The sequence below is a fragment of the Drosophila willistoni genome, chromosome 3R (assembly GCF_018902025.1).
Source record: "Drosophila willistoni isolate 14030-0811.24 chromosome 3R, UCI_dwil_1.1, whole genome shotgun sequence".
Classification (NCBI taxonomy): domain Eukaryota; kingdom Metazoa; phylum Arthropoda; class Insecta; order Diptera; family Drosophilidae; genus Drosophila; species Drosophila willistoni.
Window position 1 is genome coordinate 1,212,825 of NC_061086.1, and position 25,446 is coordinate 1,238,270.

Sequence of the window (25,446 nt, forward strand, 5' to 3'; positions counted from 1 at the left end):
AACATATTACATATATTTGTAACTATGCATAAAGGGCAGACAAATTTGTATATCCGATCCCAAATCTTCTTTTAGTAATGAGTTCATTTCTTGATAGAGCACCTGTGGAACTGCTGATCTCTTTTCTTTTAAAATCTATCCGTTTTTTAAGTAATACCTATTGTACAATGTTTGTTTTGCTTTTTATTATTTTTATGATATAAATATATATTTATTCCTTAATTGGACTAAATCATTAACGGGGCAAATGGTTGAGTCTGCGCGAAAAATTTTTGATGAAAGCGGGTAAATGATGGGATAAATTTTACAACACAGAGAATCGCGATCTGCTATTCCCCTTGATTGCAAGTCCAACCCTAATTTATCCTCTATATACAGTCGAAAATATAAAATAGGGTACCCTATCGAGAGCTAAATAAATGCGAACCAATTTGACAAATTTACATTTATATCTTAAGAAAAATACGAAAATAAAAAAGATAAAAGGCATTTCGGTCTACTCTGTTCCCCAGTTCCAGAGTAGAATGACAGACAATGAGGGAGTCTGAGAAAGCAGAATATGTGGCAGTAATTGTTGAGCAAAATTATTTACACGAATATAATGCATTGGATGAAATTTTGAAAACTTCGACATTGCCGTAGTTTAGATACTCTTACAAATTTTTGATTTGGTACTGAGAACATTGACAACATTGATTTAAATATTTTCTAGCGCAATTTAAAAAAAGTAAAATCTATTTTTTGTTTGGTTTATGAATCAGTGGCAATAAAATATAAAGACAAGCACGTTTGATTGCTTAGCTCTAATTTCCCTACAGATAGTATCTAGTACATTTGTGTATGTATGCGGACCAACTTTGTAATTGTTATTAATATAAAGAGAAGGACAAACTAATAGAAGTCATGTGCTTTATTCCTCTCCAGACCAAAATCAACATTATTTCATTGCAAGAGAACTGTAAATTTAGTTAAACTCTCAATAATCTGAAGATGGGTGAATGGCTAAGTTAATATCAAATGGAAGTGTGTCGGTATTATATGAAATAAATAATTTGAATATGCTATAAATGCACACACATACTGTAGCGTATGTATGCATGTATGTACGTATGATGTGTATGTATATACAATATATGCATACGTTCTAACGAATTCAAGCTTGAATTCGAGTATGCCAGATTACTTTTTCGTATTATTAATTTTGTGTATTCGTTATTACATATATCACAAGTTTGAAGAGAGTAGAAAGTGGCGAATTAACTACTATTGGCATAAATCGGCATCGGATATAGAAATTCGATTTATATCGGGGACGCGTGGTATAACAAATTTTAGTTGCAGTAGATATTTTTATGATTAATGAACCACATTTCAATGGATCTGCTTTACTTGTGAGCTTCATTCGGTACCGGTAGTAGATGCCGAATACCGAAGGCATTAGAAGGACCTGTTCAAAACTTTTTAGTTTCTTCTACCGAAGCTGAAATTTATTTTGGGAGAGATCCCTGAGTTCCCGCGATTCGATTCGATCTCAACTAGCTGTATTAAAATGATCTACTTGAAAATCCCTTTGACTCACACATATTTTTCTTAACAATCGATGCCGTTTATAGTCGCATTGCGACTCTGATGACGCACAGACGACAAGGAGGCAGCCGCACCCGGAATGGTTGGGGTACTGTTGGGGTCCTCTAGTGCACGGAAGCGCAGGAAACCTTGTTCGGTCACCAGCATGCTATCCGAGGCACTGTTGGATGAGACCGATGCCGCCGCAGATGTTGACGAGGATGCAGCAGTATTATTTTGTACATGCAGGTGATGGTGTGTCGAATGAGGATGCGATTGTGATTGTGGATGGGGGCTATGGCCAATTACCGATGCTATCAAAGCATTGCCGTTGCCTTCGTTAGGGATACAGGGACCGTTCTCATTGCTTATCAAATTTGTGCACTCTACATTGCTTCCTGATATCATATCGTCATCTTCGTCGTCATCATCATGATCAGTTCTGGGCTCCTCCTCATCTTCATTTTCAGCATCATGGGTGTATGGTTGTTGCTGATGCTGTTGTTGTTTATGATTGAGTGAAGGTGGCACGCAATTGACCGTTTCTCTGGAGAATAGTGCTAAATCATTGGATCGAACGTTACGGCCTCCAGCACTTCTCTGATAATAGTGAGCTCTATCTCTGTCTGAGATCCCCAAGGTTTGAACTCCATTGCCTACTAACCGCTGTCCTCCAGCAGAGGCTGATATAGGCACTGGTATGGCGCGTCCAGGACCTCCCCCAGCACCAGATCCATTGGCAATGCTATTCAGAGTGCCACTTTTGCGGACTCCGTTGAAGTAGCCACGCTCGCACGTATTGTAACTGGCATATCGTCCTCCTCCGCCACCTCCATTGGAGGAGGAACATGAGTTGGTCGAGTTGGAGCTGCGCCGTTCTGGATTTTCAAATCCAGCTCGCTCTAGTGTACGCGTGTGACTGTTGTTATTGTTGTGCTTCCTGTCACGGCTCTTTGTCAGCTTATGTCTTATGTCTCCAGGCCAGCATTCATCATTAGAAAGGGGGCCTTGATTAAGGGTCTTTTCCTTAAATGTTGGTCGCTCGAAATTGTTGAATTCATAACTTGAATTTTCCTGATGCATGGGCTCAGAGTAGCAGCTATCACTCTGCAATAGAAGCATTTGCTGTTGGGACGTTCCCGATGAACCAGATGCAGATCCTGAACCTGAACCAGAGGCTGAGGCGCCACTGCTTAAAGCGGTAGAGCTGCTGGCCGTATGAAGGTTCTTGTTTAATTTCTGCATAGTTCCAGCACCAGGTCCTGTACCCATTCCAGTTGAGCTAGTACGCAAATCAAAATTGGGATTCTCGTAATGATCGGTGGTGGCGTCTGTCATATAATCGGTGCTCATGTATGCACCCTGCTCGTGTAATCGCATATGATGGGGATGTGGGTATCTTTGTGATTGGGTGGACTGTGAAGAGTAATCAGCTATGTTGTGGTTCACAGCACTTCTAATTGATCCTGATCCCGTATCGTATGGCCGTTGGTACATTGGTTCTTGCAGCTGAAATTCGCTCGGAGTTCCCGCCGTTACTGCTGTAGTCGTTTGACCAAGAGGATTAAGGGCATAGCTATCGTCATATATTAGCTTCCCAGTGCGCATGGTGTAGGTGTGAAGATTTGTGTTGGTGTTACAAATAGCAGGATAGTCTGTCTCGAACTGTTCCTGACTGGAGCTCGAGGTGCAAGGCAAAAAGAAATTATGATGGCCTCCACCTGCCCCAGGTTTTTCTCTAGGTATTCCATTGCCAGAACCTGGCGCGCCACTACCGCCACTTGATTGCCCGTAAGAGCCCATGCCCAAGCGTAGATCGCTACTGGCAGCAGGTCCAACTCCTCCCACATGACCTGAGGCATTGTGGCCAACACTGGTCTTCAGCCCAGTAACCCACGAAATCAGCGTAATGATGGCAATCTCAATTAACCGAAGCGAGAACTGATAGCCCCACTGCAACCAATCGATTTCGACTATAGTGGCCTGGCTAATCAGTGGACGTGCTGATGAAATGCATATTGCCCCGAAGATTTGGAGGGCAGCCATTAAAACAAAGAGCAGTGCCGTGGCAATGGTGATGTGAATGGCATATGACAAATTTTGATATCCATGTATATAGTTTTGCGATTTGCTGCGCAAAATCCTTTTTAAGATGCGGTACAGGTACAGATAGAGAAGCCCCAAAATCAAGCAAATAAATATGTAGATGATCTGACAGATAAGTGTAAGCACTCGTGGCGGAGGTGGTGGTCCCGACACACTCGCTGTCTGCCCGGATTGCTGACTGGGTTGACTTGGCTGACTTGGGCTTTGCTGCTGGCGGCGAAAGTATTGATGCTGGTGTTGCTGCTGGTAGTATAAATGATGATTCTGTAGTGTATACGACTCGACATAATGCAGAGTAATGCAGAGCACGATATGAACACCGCAACCTACGATCACAGTTAGGGGGCGTATCAAAGCGGAATAACGGTTGTTCTTGTGGTTCAGAGACTTCAGGAACAGGTAAAGCATTAGCACGGCAAATGCCACCGTCAAGAACGTGGCTGGCAGATTCAGTAGCAATTCGGCAGCAAAGATGTGGAAAGTGCCGTGAATGTTATAGGCATCGAAGCACAGATAGGAAATGCGCATTATGCATATGACAATGAGGATGAGATGTATGCAAACGAAGTAGGATTGGGCAAACAGATGAGTCAACTTATTGTAAGTGAGCAATTTGTAGAGGGAATAGACCGATAAAATTGTAAAGAGTACCACCGACAAATATATATGCACGTTCCATGCCCAGGTCCATGTGGTGTGAGCTGAAGCTGCGGCAGCTACAGAAGCACCTGATCCCGTGCCGGAAGTTGTTGTCTCTGCCGAACCAGTGGCTGGAACACCCATGCTGGATGTGGGCCTGGCTTGGTTGTGATTAGTGGTTGCATAAGAATACGATGTGGCCGCCACATCCCCTATAGCGGCAGCCGCCGCCGGCGTTGTCACTGAGGACGTAGACTGGTGGTAGTGACTGATATTCTGTCCACCATAGGCAGCGACGGCGTGGTTTAAATCGTCTTGTCCACCAGGCGTGTGTTTGCTTTGATTTATATTGGGACTGGCGGCACTCGATGGTGCTCCTACATCATCGCTCTCTCGCTCTGTTGGAGACGGCCTTCGTTCTGAGCCAGTCGCCGCAGCAGATGTTCCATTCTCGATTAGAACGATGGGGGATGATGGTGGATGGTGATAGTTAGTAAGCGGACGTTGAGTAACCTGCTTTAATAATACTGCTGGGATGTCGCCCTTGCCATTTGAGCCCAGGATGCGGCGTATGTTAGGTAACACTTCCTGTCGTTTCTTCGTATCCTTGCCAGGATCCTTGCCGGAAAGGTGGGTTCGCTGTTGCTCGCTGCTGCTGTTAGCATAGTCATCATTTCCATATGGAGATGATGGGCGGGCAGGTGTATTAAGCGCCTTCTTGCGCTCAAGATCGGAAGCCGAAGCTGCACCCTGAGTGCTGGTGGAGACAATGGGATTCTTGGTATCCCCTCCCACACCATTCACATAACTTACATTTGCCATGACACTTGGATCATTGGCCCCTGCCCCTGCGAGATCTGGCGGTCGATAGGGAATCCTCTCATGACCCGGCATCAGGCTAGGTGGTGGGATTGGCCGTCGGTTAATATAGGTCCCAGTGTTGGCCATGAGGCCGCCTCCGGCGCCCCCCTCGTTATTTGTACCACGCAACGTTGGCTTGTCGGCAAATGGGTTTTGATACTCTGGAGGCAACGGCGGAGTAAAAAATGATCTCGATGGCGGAGAGTATGAAGGAATATCTCCTGGATACATGGGTATTGTCGGCGCCTGACCATTTGTCTTCTTTAGTAAATTTGGAACTGTAAATATGATAATATGAAGAAGAAACTCATAAATTAACATCACAGGGACGGAATTGATAACCTACTTGACGGCATTGGTGTGGAATTGTACTGCATTGGGTGACGGTGACGATCCCTGTCATGCGAGTGATGTCGGTTCGGATTTGGGTATGTAGGATTATTATTACTCTTTAAAATGTCGGCATTGGGCGCCGACGTTGGCAAGGCATGATCTCTTTCCAGGTCTAACTCGTAGTTTCTGTGGCGGCCACCGCTGGCGCTACCGCCGTTGCTCTGTTGCTGATGTGACGACTGGTATCTAAAAAATTTGCAACAAAAAGACAAAAAACCCTCATTAAAATACCAATATATGGAATATATGTATGTTATATTTTCAGCCGTAATCAAATCAATATCTCACCTTTGTGTGGTCAGAAGAGGTGTTGCTACTGTTGTTAGGGCTAACGCATAGCTGCTGTCGGGTATGCTACGTTTGGTCGTGGATGTCGTTCCATAGGCAACCTTTATTAAAACAGCACCCACTCTCATGTCCAGCTTATCCATCGTGCCAATGGAAATGGCATTGCTTCGACTACTCGTAGCGTTAGTGTCCGAATTCCCCTTGGCTGTTGCAGCCACGTCATGGAGCTTTGTTGCCACTACATCGGTTTCCTCGACCAAAAGCGAGTGCGAGAAACGTATTAATTGAGACGCAATGATTAGCAGAAACGCCCAGTGGATATGTCGCGGACGTCTACGCATAATTAGAGCCAAAGAGCTAGGGTTATGCCGTAGAAGAGGCTATTGCAAGTTTTGTTCCCTTTCTCCCGCAACTGTGGCTGGAGAAGGCACAAATTCGAGCGATTGTAGAGTTTCGTAATTGTAACAAAAACTAGCGTTCGATCTAAAAGGATTTAATACTTGTAGGCGATTACGTCTCCGCAGCGTTAAAGTGGATGATGTTTCATTTGGAATTAAATTGATGGCCTTTTGTGCACTTTTAATTATGAAGAAAAACGCTCCTTGGGTTAAAGTTCAAGGAATCAGCTGTGGAGAAATATTCATATTATTTTAATACCGTGTTGATTACAGTTTAATACATATTTATATAAAGACAATAATACAATGAAGAAGGTAAGTCGTCTCGCCGATTTCAGTGTACCATGCACCAAGTGAACAAATATTTTAAATTTCTAAGATCAAAATGTATGTTTAGTAAATTCTTTAACATGCCTCAACATAGAATATGCAATCTCGCTCATTCTTACACACTCACCGGGCACTCCATCCTAACAAACCGCCTAGTAAAATACGTTTATATGTATATTTGGTATGTTTCTAGTCCGAATTTCTAAAAATTTTCTAAGTTGGTAGAAATAAATAAGATGAATTAGCCTGCTGAATTTGATTACTATAGACAAAATGCGGGAGGCAAATGGTTTTTTTTTCGCGCTTATACTAGACATGTCTACATACCAAATTTGGTGACTTTAACTGTGTTGGTTTTTGAGAAAATCAGTTTTATGTATTATACCATTTCACCCTATGCGTACATGATATAAAAATATTAACAGTATTAAAAATATATTATTGTATTCAGTATCAAGCTCTGCGATGTATACGACCTGAAGACGAATACCGAAGAAGAGCCGAAATAAATCGGAGAAATAAAATGATTGAGAGAACCATTTTGTTTTTATTTAGCAATGAAATCTTGATCTATCGACGGCATATCCAACTACATATATTGGTGGCACGGTTGTTTGGAGGTTAATCGTATCAATCCTTCTTTTCGGAGTTAACTCATATTAATGATTCTAAAGTTGCTCACCCAGTAGAGATAGATAAAGCCCAATTGAAATAAAAGCTTTTTATACCCTTGCAAAAAGGGTATATTAATTTTGGTCAGAAGTGTGCAACGCATAGAAGGAAGCATCTCCGACCATATAAGGTATATACATTCTTGATCAGCACGACGAGACGAGTGCACATAGTCATGTCCGTCCGTCAGTCTGGATCGACGCGATCTCCTCCTAGAGCTAAAGAGCTGAAATTTTGCATGTAGGCTTGTATATACTGCACAGTTTGTATATTTCGGATTCATCCGGATCGGATCACTATATCATATAGCTCCCATACAAACGTCAAAGTCACGAACAGTGATTTTTCTCAATTTATATTTGTCAGTTTAGCATACCTAATGACTGTGCCAAATTTGATTAAGATCGGGCGACTATATCATATAGCTCCCATAGGAACAATCGGTGGTGAACAGTGACTTTGATCAATATCTTAGTTATTTCTTAAGCCGTTCTTTCGCAAACATTAGACCTTTTACACAAAAAACTTGCAAGGGTATACAAACTTTGACGCGGTCAAAGTTAGCCTCGGCCCTCTGGTTTAAACATATAATTGTTGAAACTGGACTTAGTTTCGTTTCCGTTTAAATTTTCATCCAACTATGATAATTGGTTGGAGAAATAAGGGTCAGGAATAAAGCAATTGGATAGATTTTTAGCCAGCCACAAGCTTGGCATCTCCACCAGAAGTCGCGGATTTCGCCTATGTAACACTGCAGAGTATAACAGAAGAGAATAACTTACATAGGGCTCTCATCAGCCGAAGTGCTTAGAGCCTTAAGAAGTAGAGATATACATACATACGGTTTGATCGCATTTATTGTGGAATTAAATATTAACCCACAACTAATATTACTTAATTTGGATTCAGAATGGAAGCAAGAATATCTGTGGCCCAATCCTTTCATTATAGAACGCCGGGGGTCCAAGGGATTACCTAAACTACGACTTCCTGCAATGGAGCTCAATTTACTTCATTAAATAAAACGCAAAGCTTTCTACTTATGTGCTGCCACTACTTAAAGCCTTTAGGAAAAGAATCGCTTTCGACTTCCTGAAACTTATAAACTCCAAAATTAGATGTCAAGAGTTTAAACATGTTAGTTGGTTAGAAATGCTATTCACATAGTAATATGTAACCATTGGCGCGGGTTAACTTTATTTCGCTAAAATTATCCTCCAAATTCGGATTGTTTGAAGAAATCAAAGGTATTTAAAAAACAGTAAGCATAGCAAATACATATGCATATACAAATTTGTTCTAATAATAAGAATCAAAATTGAGTCTAACATTTTTGAAAAATACGTTAGTCGTTTTCAAATACCTTAAATACATAAAATTAGGGCCGGGACTAACTTTGACCACGTCGAACTTTTTACACCCTTGCAGGTGTATTTGTTACTCGTCCTACTCTACCTATAGCCGTCAACGGAATAAGTGTGTTGTCTAAAAAGTCTAAAGTTTCCGCAATTCGGCACATGTAACATGCCCTTTCATCATTAGTTTATATGGCAGCTATATAATATAGTATTCTGATTTTGATCAAATTTGGCACAGTCATTTGGACGGGAGCTACATGATATGGTGGTCCGATCCGGCTGGATCCGAAATATACAATATATACAAGCCTACATGGAATTTTGGCACTGTAGAATTTATATCTTTTATATGGTCGGAGATGCTTCCTTCCTTGCTTCCCTTTTGCAAGGGTCTAAAAATACCGCAACCTAAACTTGAGGATTCTCAGCGCGGGCTATGATTTCATTTCAGAGAAATAATTTCTTCGTAAAAATTTGAAAATGAAGAACGATTGTGACTTTTTTTTTGATTCATACAAATTGACCCGCCCTAATAACCATACACACATATCCTATTCAACGGAAACATACATAGTCTAAAACGAATACAAGTGAGCTAAACTCCTTGGTAGCTGGCATATCTAATTTAGGCTGAACCACGACGACGACAACAATATCCGAAATAAAACAACAGCAAGACATCTAAGCTCGATATTCAATAAACTTTGCCAGTCACATTTTCAATTTTTTTCTTATATAGTACAATTTAAATTGATAAGTTTTTTATACTCTTTAAAAAAAGTGAACACATAATTTTGGCCAAAAATGTGCAATATATACTTTATCAGCTCGACGTCCCTAGAGAATCTCATCTATTACATAACCATAAAGCGGAAAAATAAACTTGATAAACCCATTACAATAAAGTGTGCACTTACATATGTATGTATGTACATACACGAAAATAGCAGTGCAGTAGATGCTAACAAAGATTCAAAAATTTTTCACATATTCCTTTTTATACATTTAGTTTTTTGACTTTGGTTTTGTAAAATGGTATATAAGCATAGGAAAACCGAAAAAAATCGTTAATTTTACTAATTTTTTGGTTGTTTTTCACATTTTTGTGCTGTTCACAAAAATAGCAGTGTCTCGTTTAGTTGCGAAAAAAAAACAAATTAAAAGTTTACAAATCTGTCAGTAGTAAGTGTAATTAATTAGATAATTATGGTGTACTATTATTGGCGCCAACTAACGCTACAAATTTCATGATAGTCGGAAAAGGAACGCCTGGCTATGCTGAGAAGACGGAATGGGTCCAAAACTGATTTACAAAAATCAAGGTAAAATTAAAAAAAAATTCAACATTTTAGTTGGATGTTCTGCAAAGATGTTGTCTGTTGCCCTAGACTACCAAAAAAAAAACGTGCACAAATGGCTTCAGATGACTCGCACATTGTTATACTTATGCAGCAGCTAAACATATCGGTAAGTGGTGTCACTTGTCGGCGTAGACTCCTAGACTTCGCTAATATCGCGAAGTCAAAGGAAGGTCCCACTCTTGACTTCGAAGCATGTAAAATCACGGTTGTATTTTGACAAAACTTCATATGAATCTTCCCATTGCAAAGCAGCGTAATTTTCTTGGGCCAGACGTCCACAAAGTAGTCTTGTTTAGTGGTACAGGTTCTAAACAGTATTTATGTACGTCGCCCAGAATATACGGAATACCACCCAAAAGACACGTTAAAACGGATAAGCAATGTGGCATGATTTCTGCTTCTTTCTCTTGGTCGAATTCATAAGATTCATGGGAATATGAATCGAAATATATACTTGGACATCATTAAGAAGGTTAAGCTCTCCTATATCCTATACCATAAAATGGACATACCATCAGTACAACGACCAAGAACATAGTAGCAAGCTCGAAAAGGTTGTTTTTCATTTCGAAAGAATCAATGTAATGCCAGGGCCAGCTCAGTCGCCGGATTGGTAACCTATTAAAAATGTATGGGCAAACATTCAGAGAAGCGTCACAAAGAAAAACCGTCCAATAAAGCTTAACATTGGGAAGTTATCCAAGAAACATGGCAACAGATCCCAGTTCAGCATTGCTGGAGTCGGTTTGGCGCAGGTGCCAACCGGCTATTGCCAATAATTGGTTCAGGACTAAGTATTAAGTCATAAGAACCAAAGGTGACCTGAATTTAAAGTTTCAAAAAATTTGGAATCGACAGATTTTAATTTTTTGTTGTCACTGTTATTTTAATGAACAGCTCAAAATGCCCTTTTTACAGTATCTTGCTCGTTTCTGAAAATGGGGGGCACTTTGTTCAGTCCAAAATGGCAGTAATTTAAATATATATAAATTTTGGTGCATTTATGGTCTTTTGAATATGATTTAACAATTTTGAAGTCAAAGCTTAGGAGCACTGCTATTTTCGTGAACACAGCTGTATGTATGTCTGCATGTTTAGCTAGGCTCCAAGAAGCAAGGCACTATAAGGACGATTGGTCAACCGGCATATGCACGAATACAAAACTTTAATTTTTTTTTTAATTTTCTTGAAAACGGCTTAAAAAAGAATAAACAAAAAATTAAAATAAAATCAAAATAAATCCACAGTTGTGGATATATTATTTTCCTAAAACAAGCAAATACACAAGTATTTTTTAAATAAATATGCGCACGTACATATACATATGTATGCATGTATGTGCATGTGTATATGTATGTATGTGCATACACACACATGTATGAATTCACTTGAAGAAAACAAATATCGATCGATACCTTCGAAAAATGCACACACACTCACACAATGCACACTCAGAAAAACAATTGTGTCTACGTGATGTACATATGTATGTACGTACATCTACATTGAATGTATGCATACATATGTATGTGTATGCATATTATGTACATAAATACATACCACTGAGCTTAATATCAGTTGGTGGACGTTTTTCATATCGAATTGCTATTCCACTCAAAGCCTTTTTTAATGGGTTGAAGCTATATTAAAAGCTGGGCGATTTTAGTGCAATTGTCAAGTTTGGATCCATGATTGTACATCAAACGAGTTATTTGTACTGTATGTACACTATTTAACACACACACACACATGTACACAAAGGTTCGTAGGCAGAGCCAGAGGCAGAGCACCTGGGCGTAGCGTATATGCTCTCATATCATATATTAATTCGCTTTCACTATGTTACTGTCCATAATGCTAATGTCAAATGCCTTATTCACTTATTCCACTGCATTAGTTTTTATTAAAATTTCATTTAAAATATACAAATCAAAAATGTTGATATTTTATGTATGTATACTCGATTTTTTTTCACAGCTACAACATGACTCGTCAGCACTCGACGTAATGCTTTACGTTATTGTATACTATCGATAGCCTTACGTTGTTTTGCACTGGCGCAGTCGATAGGACTCTGGCACTTTTTATTTATACAAACTAATATAATTTCTGATATATACATATGTATTTATATATTTCTATATTTGCAAATATTAATGTCCTAATTACATTTTGGAAATTTAATTTAAGTAAGAATTAAAATTTTTAACTTCTCAGCGCGCTTATCGATTGCACATAAGCATGTTGACGCTAGAACCAACTGAAATCTTAAAAATCATAAAAAAGAAATTATGTGTATGTACTATGATACACTTTCAACATTAAATAAATTTAATTAAATATTTGTACACATTATAAAGCTAAAACACTAGCCGATTAATACATGTTCTGAAATTTAAAAATATTAAATGTGCAATAGTCTTGTAAATACCGAATTATGTATGTATTTTTAAAGGATTTTTGTTGTCTTGCCAAGTGGAATCTGTAAGTCATCAGTTATTTTTTCAAAAAATATAAAAATAGTTAAATGTAAAAAAAAAAAAAAGAATATGAATAATTATTTTTGGATATAAAGCTAAAAATTTGAATTTCAGTGTGTACAGTCATACAGAGGAATTTGTAAAATGTTCGTGTGTAGATAAGAAGAATGTCATAAAAATATCGATGAAATTGTTCATTGACAATGGCCACATCTAGTTCGCGGAATGGGTAGTTTTGATCAATAGAAAAAAAAAACAATAAAATTTAGTACAATGGGGGCAACGATGGTCAAAAATGGCAATTTGTTGGATGCTCTTCCGTCGCAGGTCGGCACGTTGCACGTCGTGATGCTGGGATTAGACTCCGCTGGAAAAACCACGGCCCTCTACAGACTTAAGTTTGACCAGTATCTGAACACAGTGCCCACGATTGGATTCAATTGTGAAAAGGTAGAAAAAAGGGGACGGAAATGGGATCAGCAACAACTAGATCGAAGAAAATGTTGTAAAAAGTCAAATGGATATTAAAAAAATCGAATGTATAATTCTTTAGATTTCAAATATATAGTAATATGTAATATATGCTGAGTCAATATAGAAATGTCGAGCACGACATATGTAGATATATACTAGACCTTATTTTGGGTCACAATATTATTGTAACATGGTCTTTCAATCAGTCTTTTCAGATTGTCTAAGCTCATTTTACTTTGGATTTTCTCATAAACGTTTTATTTCTTCATAGGTACAAGGAACTCTCGGAAAAGCAAAGGGTGTACATTTCCTAGTCTGGGATGTCGGAGGACAAGAGAAATTAAGGCCATTGTGGCGAAGTTATACAAGGTAAAATTGTCAGGTCAAATACAACTGTTTCTAAACTTGTACTTTTCTTTCAACCTTTCCAGATGCACTGACGGCATATTATTTGTTGTAGACTCTGTAGATACGGAGCGTATGGAGGAAGCAAAAATGGAACTAATGCGCACAGCGAAATGTCCAGATAACCAGGTGCGTGCACCTGGAAATTCTGATTAATGTCTCTCATTTATACAAAAATTTGCACAGATGTGTCTATTGATGTGTGAATGTAGAATATGTATGGATGGTAGTTATAATTGTATATCAAATATGGCCGTTGCATTGGTTGTTAATAAGTCACAAAGGCCTATTTTCAAAAGAAACTATTGAAAACTCGCTAGTTTAGAACTAAAAGTGTCTTAGCATTAAAATTGTCACAATTGCAAATGATATTATGTTTTTGAAGGTATACAGGATAGAATGTTTTGTGCTGTTAACTAAATAGTCTCTCGGTCTTATCCTACTTTCAGGCTAATTTCTAAAATGAATTATTCTCTTTACAGGGAGTGCCAGTGCTTATTTTGGCGAATAAACAAGATCTTCCAAATGCTTGTGGCCCAAAAGATCTTGAAAAGCTCTTGGGACTGCATGAGCTGCATATTTCACACATGCAAAGTCTTCCTCTCGTGAGCTCGGGCTCATCATCGACAGGGAACTTAATGGGCTATAATGCACCAAACCAAAGTTATATGGAGAATGAAAAGGATCCCAGCCAAAATTCATCACACATGTCACCAGCTCCCGACGAGGGAAGAACCGTATCATCACATTCATTACATTCCTGCCATGACGTCGATGGCAAAGACAAACCTCTACATAGTACACAGACATCGACATCGTCATCGGTGCCGCCGCTGACAACGACAAATAGCGGCTCCCATTTTACAGTGAAGGCTCATAGTATAATAGAATCGAAGTCTGTGCAGCTAAAGGGATGGTATATACAACCAGCGTGCGCTATAACTGGAGAAGGATTGCAGGAGGGATTAGATGCATTATATGACATGATTTTAAGGCGACGAAAATTGAATAAAACTCATAAGAAAAAGCGGTAGTAAAAATATCAGATAGTGCCTGTCTAAAAGCGTGTACCAATTAAGGATAATTTAGCACAGTTTAATAAACGCATGCACAAATATCGTATGTTCATACACTTAAATACATGTATGTACATACATGTCAATGTTTAAAATGAGAGTGTCTCTGAACTGGGGAACTATTTGCGCGAGTGTCTATTCCTGGCTAATTAGTTTGGATTAATTTATCCTAATCAAATATCAAAATTATGAACATACGCATAAATTTATCGAAATGTGGATATGTCGTGCAGTAAGTTACAACATATCTAATATGTAAACAGTTCATTTACTGATTTTTGGCAACATTTTCTTATAATCAGATAATAATTTAAATTCATTCATGAATGAGGGAATGCTAAAACGGATAGGCAGACGTCTGCTAGCCGTTGATAATAACAGTCTCTACTGTTATTTAGATGTCATTACATAAATTGTTTCTGTACGGTAAAAGGGGATTCGTTTTTGTCAAGTATTTTAAGATACTGTCTTGCCTAGTTGATCGAATTTGACACTCGCAATAAAATGATTTGTTGAATAAAATGATTATTATTATTTTTTTAATTTAATTATTCTAGTGAACAGGCAACAAGTAGATAAAATTATTTCCGATATTAAATTGGTTACATGTATGTATATATTTATTAGTATTAAAAGTTACATATAAGATCTTATTCAAAATTTTATAAATATATTCTAAAACTTAATTTAGTATATTATAATACAAATTAATTGGCAACTTATTTTTTGCGTTTGAAATTGTTCACAATAAGATGTTATTCTTTTAAACTTTACTCTTTAAAAAGGAAATGTTAGCATTCATTTATTAATGCTATATTGCAAAGGACCTTTAAGCGTGGGTCTACTTCGCAATGAATGTATCCTCAGTCCCCTATATAATTTCTTGGTCAGTAGTCGCTTTTTTTCAGCACTGTATGGGAATCACGTCATCGCCATCTCTTGCAACAAAAAGAAATTGGAAACAAAACAGAAACGGAACCACTCTAATTTATATGGTTGGGGTTTTGTGCGAGTATGTACATATATGCGAGTTTTAAATAAAAGTATATGTATCGAAAAAGCTTTTTCGAACGAGAGCGTAGACCTAGACCACGACCATATAGTGTATGTGTAGTAAATAGAGAAAATGTAGACTATGGCGGCAGTGTGGAAGCTATCTTTGATGTGCACTCATATTCTTGAGATCGAACGGCATATATATGTTCTTCTTCATTCGAGGTCATTTTAGTCCGGATAGCATTTTAATTTTATTGTCTTACAATAGATCGGTTGTACTAGATACGTTGTACGAGCTTCAAATTTAAAATCGCACAAATACTTTGCAAATTGGTAAGTGTGTAAAATTAATTGATAATTTTATTGTGGCCGTGTCTTATATAAATTATTTATATATTTACTGCAAATGTGAATATATCGAAAGTGGAATACCAATATTAAGGCGGCGAACTCATATATGTATACTTTTATCATATTCGTGTGTATTGATTTTTCTTATAAAATCATAAATAAATAAAAAACCTCATATACGAATCTGTGTAATTAAAAAAATTTCAACCCGGTTAGTTATGTAATGACGCTGATCGAGTCTGAGAAAGAGTATTGAATTCAAATTATACATATGAATGAATGTATGCAAAAGTGGATATGCGTATCTCGGTGTTTATGTACATACATACAATTGTACGTACATATGCATGATGTCAAAAACGAATTGAATTTTCGCACCTGTTGATCGTGTTTATTATTAACACAAACAAGCCTACATACATACACATATAAATAAATTGGTTTAATACTCTTATATTCTGTAAAAACATCTAGATCAAGACCCTCTGTAATGGATACAAAAAAAAAGACAAAAAGTAGAATTGGAATATCTTTTGATGCCCTTGCAAGAATTTATTAATCCTAATTGATTCGAATGACAATGGAATCCAATTATTTTTTTGTGGCAAATATTAAAATTTTTTGCGTACAATATCTAAACAATTATTGACTAAATAGAGAATCGATAAGTCAGTCAACATTTTTTTCCATTTGCTGAAGGCTACGCATGTTAAGGTCTTTAAACAGCCCAATAAAATATATATTTACATTCAAGTATGGAGTTTATTTATCAAAAGGTATTGAAAGAAGCTTCTCAGAAAATTCTTGGACAGGACCAGTTCATATAGCCATGTCTGTCCGTCCGACATGATTAACGCACGCTCCTCCTAGACCATTCAGCTTCAATATACTGCAGGTAATTCAATTCGGACTATTGTATCATATAGCTCCCAAAGCGATCGATAATATTTATTGATCTCAAAATGGTTAGAGCATTTTATGGGGTACAGTGATCTAGGTGAAGTCAACTTTACATTAGTTAAATCTATTGGAGCGATTTAGTGACTTTGGCGTTGTCTGTCTATAATTTACTAACTATGTACGTAACTATAATTACATTTTCTTCTATTATCAGAACATTTCTAAAAACCGGAGTTGGAACACATAAGAAAATGGATTCGAATTCCGAAGTCGTGGTGAGTAAAAACTGCATAAGATTTCGGCAAGATATATACATATGTATCTATAAACATTCACATACGATTTGTAAATTCACTAGACCAGGTTTTTAATATATTAAAATTGAATTGTAAATATTTGATATATGTATATATCAATGTAATTTGTTAATCATTTGAGACATTGCAGAATAATTGTATTTTCCTATTTAAAAAAACCGAATAGGATCTAATGTTCCAACACTATATTATATACCATAATTTAATTTAATTCTTTCCCAACGAAAAGACAACGGTTCCTGAAGTTGAGCCAGCACAGTCGGCCAACACTATGGAAGAGAACAAGGAAAGCCAAGCACCAAAGACAGTTGAGACTGTGACCATTACGACAAAGGAAAATGTCGAAAAGGACGAAGATGATGCTGAAACAAAAACCACAACGACTACAACGGTTAAACTTGCCAAAAAAGAAAACGGCGAAGAGACAACAACGACTACAACGACCACGACAGTGTCGGTGGAAGCTCCAAGTCCGGACGATGCAGTTACCGTTACTGCCGAATCTCAGGAAGTAGAAGTCGAACCAAAAACAGAAACAAAAGTAGAAACTGTTACGGAAACATCTACGACGAAAGCCCCTGAACCCGAAGATTCAGATGCTCAAGTTGAAAAAGAATCCAACACTGTTGCGGAGGCTAGCGTTGAGCCCAAAGATGAGGACAATGTTAGTGTAAAGGAGGACACGCAAGTTGAAAGTGAAGAAATCGAAGAAGTGGAAGAAACGGAATCAGAGGCAGAAGAAGACGATGCTGAAGATGAAGAAGAAGTATTTTGTATCGTTCAAAGTATAAATATTTATCCTAAATATATCCGAATATTGCGAATTTGCAAGCTGCTTAATTGCCCCCCATGCTTATGCAGCAGTAGGAGGATGATCTAATAACAGGAACAAAAAAAAACATAAATGCTTCGAATCTTATTAGCTTCTGCGACACGATGATGAGAAACAGAGATTATTATGTCTGGTGACATTTTTGTTCTTTTTGGTATCCATTTTCAAATTATGCTATTTCAGAGGATTACTTTTAATTTTTATTTACATATATGTATGTATGTATTTCCATACGTACATATGTATGTATGTAGTGCTGTTGGCTCGGCTTGGCTCTTTACTAATTCTTCGAACATAAGTATATTCATCTTTAGAACTATAACCATACTATATACATATACTACATACATACTTACCTAAAACAAATTTTTAAAACGCATACTTTTTTTATCGAGTTGTATGTAAATATTATATATTTTTCTTATATGTATTTTTATCACTTAGGAAGCTGAAGAAAAGTCGAATATTTTAATCGATCAACCATCAAAGGAACCGGTTGAGGTCAAACCGGAGAACCAGGAATCCGTATCTGTGACTTTGAAAGCTCCTAGCACAAAGGTAAAGGGGATTTTTCGGTTATGTTTAATTATTCTGAACTATGTATTAATGAACCTTCGTTTTATTGAATTTGCTTAGACCACTGATGCTGAGGCAAAGATACCTGATTCAGTTGACCAAGCAGATGCACCAACGGATATCAAGAGTTTGACTATTAAAGTAAGTGAGTATGTAAATGTCAGACAAGTACATTTTACAGGCATCTCCATTTTGCCTGTGATTTGTGACTTATTGCTTTACCTGGGCAATATCACCTAACAGTTTGACGGCGGCTTGGATTAAATTTTTTCTTCTTTCTATTACATATTCTCCTTTTCTTCGGTACTGCATAAACAGAGAGATTTCAACGATCAAATCCAAGATATCATTTCTGATATTGATGTTAATATAAAGGCTCAAGAAAAAATTAGTAAACTGAAGGAGCAGGAGCTGCAGCTTATTCAAAAGCAGCAAGAATTGGCGAATCAAATTAGGCAACAACAGATTTTGGCTCAACAGTTAATTGCTCAAAACGAATTAAAGCAACAGCAGTTAAATGCCCAGCAGCAATCGGTGTCCCAGGCATACGAAGTCAAAGTACGTACAAAAAATGTAACCTTTTATTTCAGTCACGGACTTACAGATTGTATACATTACACCCATATTAATGAATACTTTCGAATGGAAACTATGAGTTTAAAAAAGTCTAGCATTCCAAAAGCAATATCCTAGAATATTAACAAGGGAAATGTTTAAGACTGGGTAATACTAATCATATTCTTTTGCCTAGTTGACGATTTCTTGTCTTAAACTTGATCACTCTCAGATGTATTTAGAAAAATAATGTTAAAAAGTCGTTGCCCCGAAAGGGGTTTATCCTGCTCAGGATATGAACCACCTCTAAATAATATAAATAATTCGTGGACCCAGAGAATTATCCATCTGTCTCTTGCATGTTTGTTAATCCGAATTTTAGTAGGGTACTTTTAGCAGACATTGTTTTGATTCTGAAAGTGTTATAGTGATTCAGTTTATCTAAATGCAGAAAGGTACATATTACCATTTACTTGTTCCCCTAGTATGGATATTGATATTGTTGACTTGCATTCATAGTCATAAATCCAAAAGAAATTTTGAGTAAATCATGAGCATTCATTCTGTACAGCAGATATTTAATGTACATATATCGCACTCTGATACTTTGTACATACACATTCCTATATACTTGCAAAATGTTTGCTAAGATAACGACTAATGTGCTTTGATTAGTCCACATTCTCTTTCTCTTTAATGGCATCTATAATTAGCAATAGAGAGAGCTCCGAATGCGATACATAAATACATGTACATAGACATATATATGTATATATATGTACACATAAATATGTATAGTGGGGAGATCTATATACAGACACACACACATACAAATATTTTGGGGCTAATGTGTGTATCTTCGTTAGAAGAAAATTTTATTGCTTGGCCGTCTTCTAGTATCGGCCATAATGCATTACGTTTACACGTACAAATCCTCGGACTTTTAGTAAATACGTAAAAGCAATTGTATATTGGATATTTCTGACGATTTTTAATATTGAGAGCCCCAAGAATGAATTGTATAGTGGAAAGGAAGCGCGGCTTTCGGCCAAGCGATCTTTGCGATCCGAGTAAACGAAACATATTACTACATCTGAGTACACAAATGTGGCAAAGAAGAAAAGTATGTAAATTGAGAACGCAAAATCGAAAGAATACAAAATTCGTATGCCATGAGATTTCGTCAATATTATTAGTCGCGTACTGATCCTCAGCTTTGTAAACAGCTTTGACTTGTTAATACCACAAACAAATCGTCCTTATTGAAGCTTAGTTAGATTGTTTTCCAATGTAATTAAATCCAAATAGGAATCCACAAATGTATCGAAGGCAGTTGATTTGCGCAAAATATTCACACCAGCCACCGATGCACCTGAAATATTGCCGAAGAACCGTAAGTATCTCGTCCTGAATATGAATAAATAAAAGGTGATACGTAAAGACGTATTAATCTGCAATATATCCAGACTACCCAATAAACCAACACGTATAATTCATTCGTTCATTCATTCTATCATTCATTTTGCCCTTGTAAAATTTCATTCCAAAAGATTGAAGTGCGGCTGCATTAACCACGACTAAAACGATAACAACTGTGGACCAATTACGTATCGCCTTTTAAATAGCAATATTTATTCACAATCTTTAATTAAAACTTATGGAACTGACTTTCAATTTGTTCACTTGATAGGAAAGCTATATGCCTCATCGGCATTTTATTCCCCGTCACTGCATCCTACTGTGGAAGATCAGGTCGAACTGGCCCGCCGAATATCGCATTCGTTGAGCGATATAAGTAACCAAAAGTCAAAGGGCCAATCTATGTTTGTCAATCGAAAAAAACGCTCAGTCAAATGGGTTCACGAAGGTTGTGCTCAAGGTAACAGTTGTGGTCAATTGATGCATGCTAATGGTCATTGTGTGTTCAAGCGCAGTTACGGGTTGAGTCGGTATAATTTAATCGTGATTTGGTAGTGCAATTTGTTTTGGAGACAGTACCACCCCGCTACAGGTGACCATTTTCGATACTAGTGTGTGTGCAAGGTGTATTCAGTTGTATATCGGCTCACATTTTTTACAATGTTTACTGTGCAACTTTCAGTGGCTATTATTAAATGGGGATTATCTAATCTAGAAGCAGTCTACTATACACATTTTGATCAGTTGTTAAAAAAATTAAACTTAAAAGAAAGACCAAGTTTATGTCATCAGGTCATACGGTGAGGAATAGGAACTGTACTTTGTAATATGGTATTTGTGTATATGATTACCAGAAATGTCCAAATGACATAAACCTGTTCAACAAATTACATTAAAATTGCCGTGCGTTCCAGTAAAAGTTTTTAGCTCTTACTTTTTCTTGAATATGGAAGACTAACGAAGAAAAAGGTTTTTGAACAGTTTTTCAATTGGAGTAGACTAAAATGCGCCGTTAAATGAAATGTTAGAACCCAAAGAGGATTCAGAAATTTAGTAATGTAAACAATTTACAGTAAAAGTAAAAGCGAATCTTTTTAAAAAAGATAACAAGGAAACGCATAGGCTCATATATGTATATGTATATAAGGCGCGATCACTAATTCTATGATCTGAGAGTCAGATTCACACTGAATTTTGGGACTTTAGAATATCGCTCATTAATGAAAAAATCGTTCGGTCGATCTATGTATGTTTATGGAAAATAAACAAATTAATCGTCGTTTATAACCCTAATCTGAAATTTTTACAATAACGTCAATATTAATTTCACTCATACCATACAAGTATATGCTCATTCGCTTTTTCGATTGTCTTAACTACTAACACTAACTAAGTAGTATTATTGCAACTGTTGTGTGACAAACACATAACACTAGAAAAGTTTTCTAATATATGTGTTCGTGTATATGTCTAGAGGATGATAACGCCTTTGAGACTCACAGTTTGTATAAAGAAAACTCAGAGGCAAGTATGACACCGGAACTAACCAAGCTGGAAAAAATGCCGTTAAAGCTAATAATGAATCCAAGAGGCCAAATGCGCGACTACAACTCACTCAAAGAATCGATCAATATTGAAGCCGGCCTCTTATCGCCCGACAATTGCGCTGAGCTTATCACTGCTCTTCAACTGCACAAGGGACGAGGTAAAATAATAAATATTTTGGAAGCTAACCTCGGGCTGCCGTGGTTACTATGTCTTTTCCTAGAACAAGTTAAAATCTTAAGCACATTCAACAGTCGGTGTAACTGTACATTGGTCCGATCATAAGAATATTCCGAATAAGTTTGTTTTGAATTCATATTTGTCTAAATTAAAGTTAGTGGAAGCTCTTTGTTAAGCAAACTAATATATTTTGCAAATAATCTAACTCTTTTCTTTCGCAATCGATTCGATCATCGCCCTAAAATTCGCTTTTTGCCTTCGCCGACACCGCCGCCATCGCCATCGCCACCGCCATCGCCTTGCCTCCATCGCCTGTCTCAACTGAACGCCACTCAACAAATAAAATCAAACGCATTAATAAGGAGCTGAATTGTTTGCCAAGCGACGCAAAAAGGCCGAAAATTGGGTAGTCGATGAGACCAATGCCGGCACTCACAGTCCATCTGGTATTCCAGATTACCAGCAGTATCAGCCGAGGCCGATCTCTTCACCGAACATTGTGCCCGCCTATTCAGATGCTGGCAAGCATCGGGTGCAATTGAATATTCACCAAGATCAGCTGATTGAAAAGTATTCAAAGCCGGGATTGCAGGTAGTTAAATCACCCTGGGAGGCAGCTCTTCAGACTGGCTCTGCAAGCTCTGCTTTTCAGGAGGAAACTAGATACCGTAGTCAGACGCCCATTGTGTCGGCGGCATCCCCATCCAACTACGATCGGGAGGACTTCTCCTACTCGGGGTCAAACCGCCCGTTTCTGCCTCCACCATCGGCACCCGTTCAGCAGGAAGTGCCCTATAATAAGGTTTGAAATTGAAATTGAGTTTTCTACGACTTCGAAAATACTGTTCCTGTCTTTTGTTTCAGCCATCGGTACCAACTCCGGTAAACCCTCAAAGGGAGCTTGCTTACAAGCCGAGCGTGGCCCAGGGATGGGGTGGACGTAATGTTGAGCTGCCAAGAGGTAACATTAACTGTAAAACTAACAATTAATAACCATCGGATGGGCAGCAGCGTACAGTCAAATGCCTAATGTTTATACCGATTTTTTATGCAATTGTCCAAGGGTATCTTGAGTCTAGGGGTATCTTGAGTCTAGGCAAGGTTTGTATACCTTGAAAGTTTTTCTCTTAATCTTTATTATCAAAAGATTCGAATTTTTGTCAAAGAACGGACATAATCTGAAGCTGAATCAAAGCTATAGCATCCTACTTACACAATGACTTCAGAAGACGTCGTCCGAATATTCACCTTTAACGGTCTAGGAGTTTGAGTTGATCCAGACAGACGTACAGACAGACGGTCGGGACATGTATCTATGAATTCTTCTTGTCGTACTGTTCAAGAATATATATACTGTATAGTGCCTTTTTGCAAAGGAATGACATCATAAAGTCGGTTATATTTGTACCTGGAAACATGGCATGACGAAGGTTCCCATCCAATGGATTATAATTTAGATTAATCGAATGGGTTATGTGGTTTACAAACCACGCATGTTTTAGAATATAGCGAATACTTTGAGCCTGTGTCATCTGGGGAGGAAGATAGCAATGTCGTTAGGGGGGATATGCGGAGGAGCTCTGATTGTGCTCGAATGGATCGTTGGTATAATCCATCTCCCGATTTTACAATGGACGTGCAGAACCGATTGCATCAGCTGGAACAGTTCCAACAATACTTTCTGGAGCAGCAAAAGCGTGAGCTTGAGATTCTCAAACTGCGGGACAATATGCGTCTTTGGCGCTCACAAGCTCATAGGAAACCAAAGGGTTTGGATACCACTATAAAAGCTACACCGAAAGTCATAAACCAAGAGATCCGAGCGGAGGTCGTGGACAAAGAGCAGCAAGTAAACGTAAGGGAATTGATATCGTCGTTTGAGCAACAATCTCTAAGAGAATATGAAGAATCCCTGCAATATGTAAACCGGCATTCACACCCCCTTCAAGCAGATAGAATCGTTGAGAACCACGCGAATATGGACGCAGATGTTGAGGTTGAAGAACTGTTGGCAAATTCGAAAACAAATGAAGGCAAGACTTAAACATCAAGCCCCCGTATTCCATCTGTTATGAGTGTCTTGTTTTATTTTGATTATTTTCTATGTAGATGCTATCTCGAAGCCATGTGTATTATATTGATTGTCACATTGCTAATATTTAATGCCCAATTATGTCTTCTGTTTACCCACAGGTCTATATGTACCCAAGGAGATCTCGTTGGCAAGCTATGTTCCTCCTCCAAATCAGTACCAAGCACCGGGTCAATCGCACTATCAACCAGCCCATCCAGGAGTGGGACATACTAGCAACGATGGAGTCAGTGGGTGCAGCAGCTACGGATCACGATTTGCACCTGCCAACGAAGGCTCCGCCTCATTCGGTGCTGGGTGCAGCGGTGCGTTCCCATTATCCAGGCCAACTTCCGGATTTAACACATCGTCTATGACCCCAGCAGGTGTTCCTAGACAGCAGTTTAACGCACCGTCCAGCTATCAAAAAATACCACAAGGATCGTCACAGTCTGCAGCACCGGTTAACTTCAATCCATCGCCGCTTTCATTTGACAAATTATCTAAATTCGAGCAGCCCGATCAGTACCAGGGTAACTCTTACGGATCGCCGTCTCCGCATCCACAACAACAACGTTATCTGAATGCTCGCTACGGGTCCAATGTGCGCAATACTTCGCCCTCTCCCTTCGGATTGGGTGCTTCCTCTCCCGTGGATCCTGTGTTGTCTTCGCCCATTTCAACACCCAACTTAGGTCAACAACAGTCCTTGAACAAATACGCACCTTATCGGCCAGCACCAGCTCAGAACCAAAGCTTCAACAATTGCGCTCGCGGCTGGGGCTCGGGTTTGGGTTCCGCCAGGCAGGGTGCTCCTGTTCCAAGAGGCACAATAGCATCAGCTGGTAACTTACCGTACTCAGACTTTTAAATTATAATTGGAGTTGAAGTTAATCGACACAACGGTTTACGACATGTGTAGAATACTCGTATCATATATATATTGCGTTTGTTTATTTGCGTCTTTGAAACAATAATGATATTAAAAAAAATTGAAAACATCAAAACAAGTATTATTTTAATATAGGTGCTGTCAAAAAAATATAAAGGATTGGAAAATAATAGTTTATTTGCGTGCATTCTAAAATTTAGAAACAGTTAACAATTAATTATAAAATAGGGAAGCTAAAACCTAAACGCAACTAAAGCAAAGTGAAGTGACAGAAAGATAAGGGGACATTAGCGTTGGCATTAGGAGTTGCACCAATCACAAAATGCTTCCAGATCTGACTGCAAGTACGGCTGGAAAAAAGGATCAATCATTTGTAGAATCGAAAACCTTACTAAAGTCAGTATA

General features: G+C 38.1%; 3 protein-coding genes across 10 annotated transcripts; 2 read left to right on the plus strand and 1 right to left on the minus strand.

Moving 5' to 3' along the window:
- Window positions 1-735: 735 nt before the first annotated feature.
- LOC6650796 lies at window positions 736-11,909 on the minus strand. The gene is made up of 4 exons (XM_002072547.4): window positions 11,533-11,909; window positions 5,854-6,479; window positions 5,519-5,751; window positions 736-5,450 (listed from the first exon to the last, which is right to left on the minus strand). The coding sequence occupies exons 2-4, from the start codon at window positions 6,192-6,194 to the stop codon at window positions 1,591-1,593; spliced, it is 4,434 nt and encodes a 1,477-aa protein (XP_002072583.1). The 5' UTR covers window positions 6,195-6,479; window positions 11,533-11,909; the 3' UTR covers window positions 736-1,590.
- A 734-nt stretch (window positions 11,910-12,643) lies between these two features.
- Window positions 12,644-14,929, plus strand: LOC6650797 (ADP-ribosylation factor-like protein 4C). 2 transcript variants are annotated; one of them, XM_002072548.4, is made up of 4 exons: window positions 12,644-12,902; window positions 13,198-13,295; window positions 13,358-13,460; window positions 13,814-14,929. In XM_002072548.4, exons 1-4 carry the CDS (start codon window positions 12,726-12,728, stop codon window positions 14,363-14,365), a joined length of 930 nt encoding a protein of 309 aa, XP_002072584.1. In that variant the 5' UTR covers window positions 12,644-12,725; the 3' UTR covers window positions 14,366-14,929. The 2 variants fall into 2 exon arrangements, with proteins under 2 accessions (XP_002072584.1, XP_046869485.1); XM_047013529.1 differs by lacking the exons at window positions 12,644-12,902; window positions 13,198-13,295; window positions 13,358-13,460 and adding an exon at window positions 13,500-13,557.
- A 729-nt stretch (window positions 14,930-15,658) lies between these two features.
- LOC6650798 (neurofilament heavy polypeptide) lies at window positions 15,659-25,156 on the plus strand. 7 transcript variants are annotated; one of them, XM_023180756.2, is made up of 14 exons: window positions 15,661-15,736; window positions 16,869-16,929; window positions 17,201-17,737; window positions 18,248-18,361; window positions 18,440-18,520; window positions 18,698-18,937; window positions 20,243-20,327; window positions 20,625-20,813; window positions 21,828-22,058; window positions 22,441-22,670; window positions 22,731-22,880; window positions 22,943-23,039; window positions 23,581-24,111; window positions 24,272-25,156. In XM_023180756.2, exons 2-14 carry the CDS (start codon window positions 16,906-16,908, stop codon window positions 25,018-25,020), a joined length of 3,258 nt encoding a protein of 1,085 aa, XP_023036524.1. In that variant the 5' UTR covers window positions 15,661-15,736; window positions 16,869-16,905; the 3' UTR covers window positions 25,021-25,156. The 7 variants fall into 7 exon arrangements, with proteins under 7 accessions (XP_023036526.1, XP_023036525.1, XP_023036524.1 ...); XM_023180755.2 differs by having other exon boundaries at window positions 22,441-22,880; XM_023180757.2 differs by lacking the exon at window positions 21,828-22,058 and having other exon boundaries at window positions 15,660-15,736; window positions 22,534-22,880.
- Window positions 25,157-25,446: the final 290 nt, after the last annotated feature.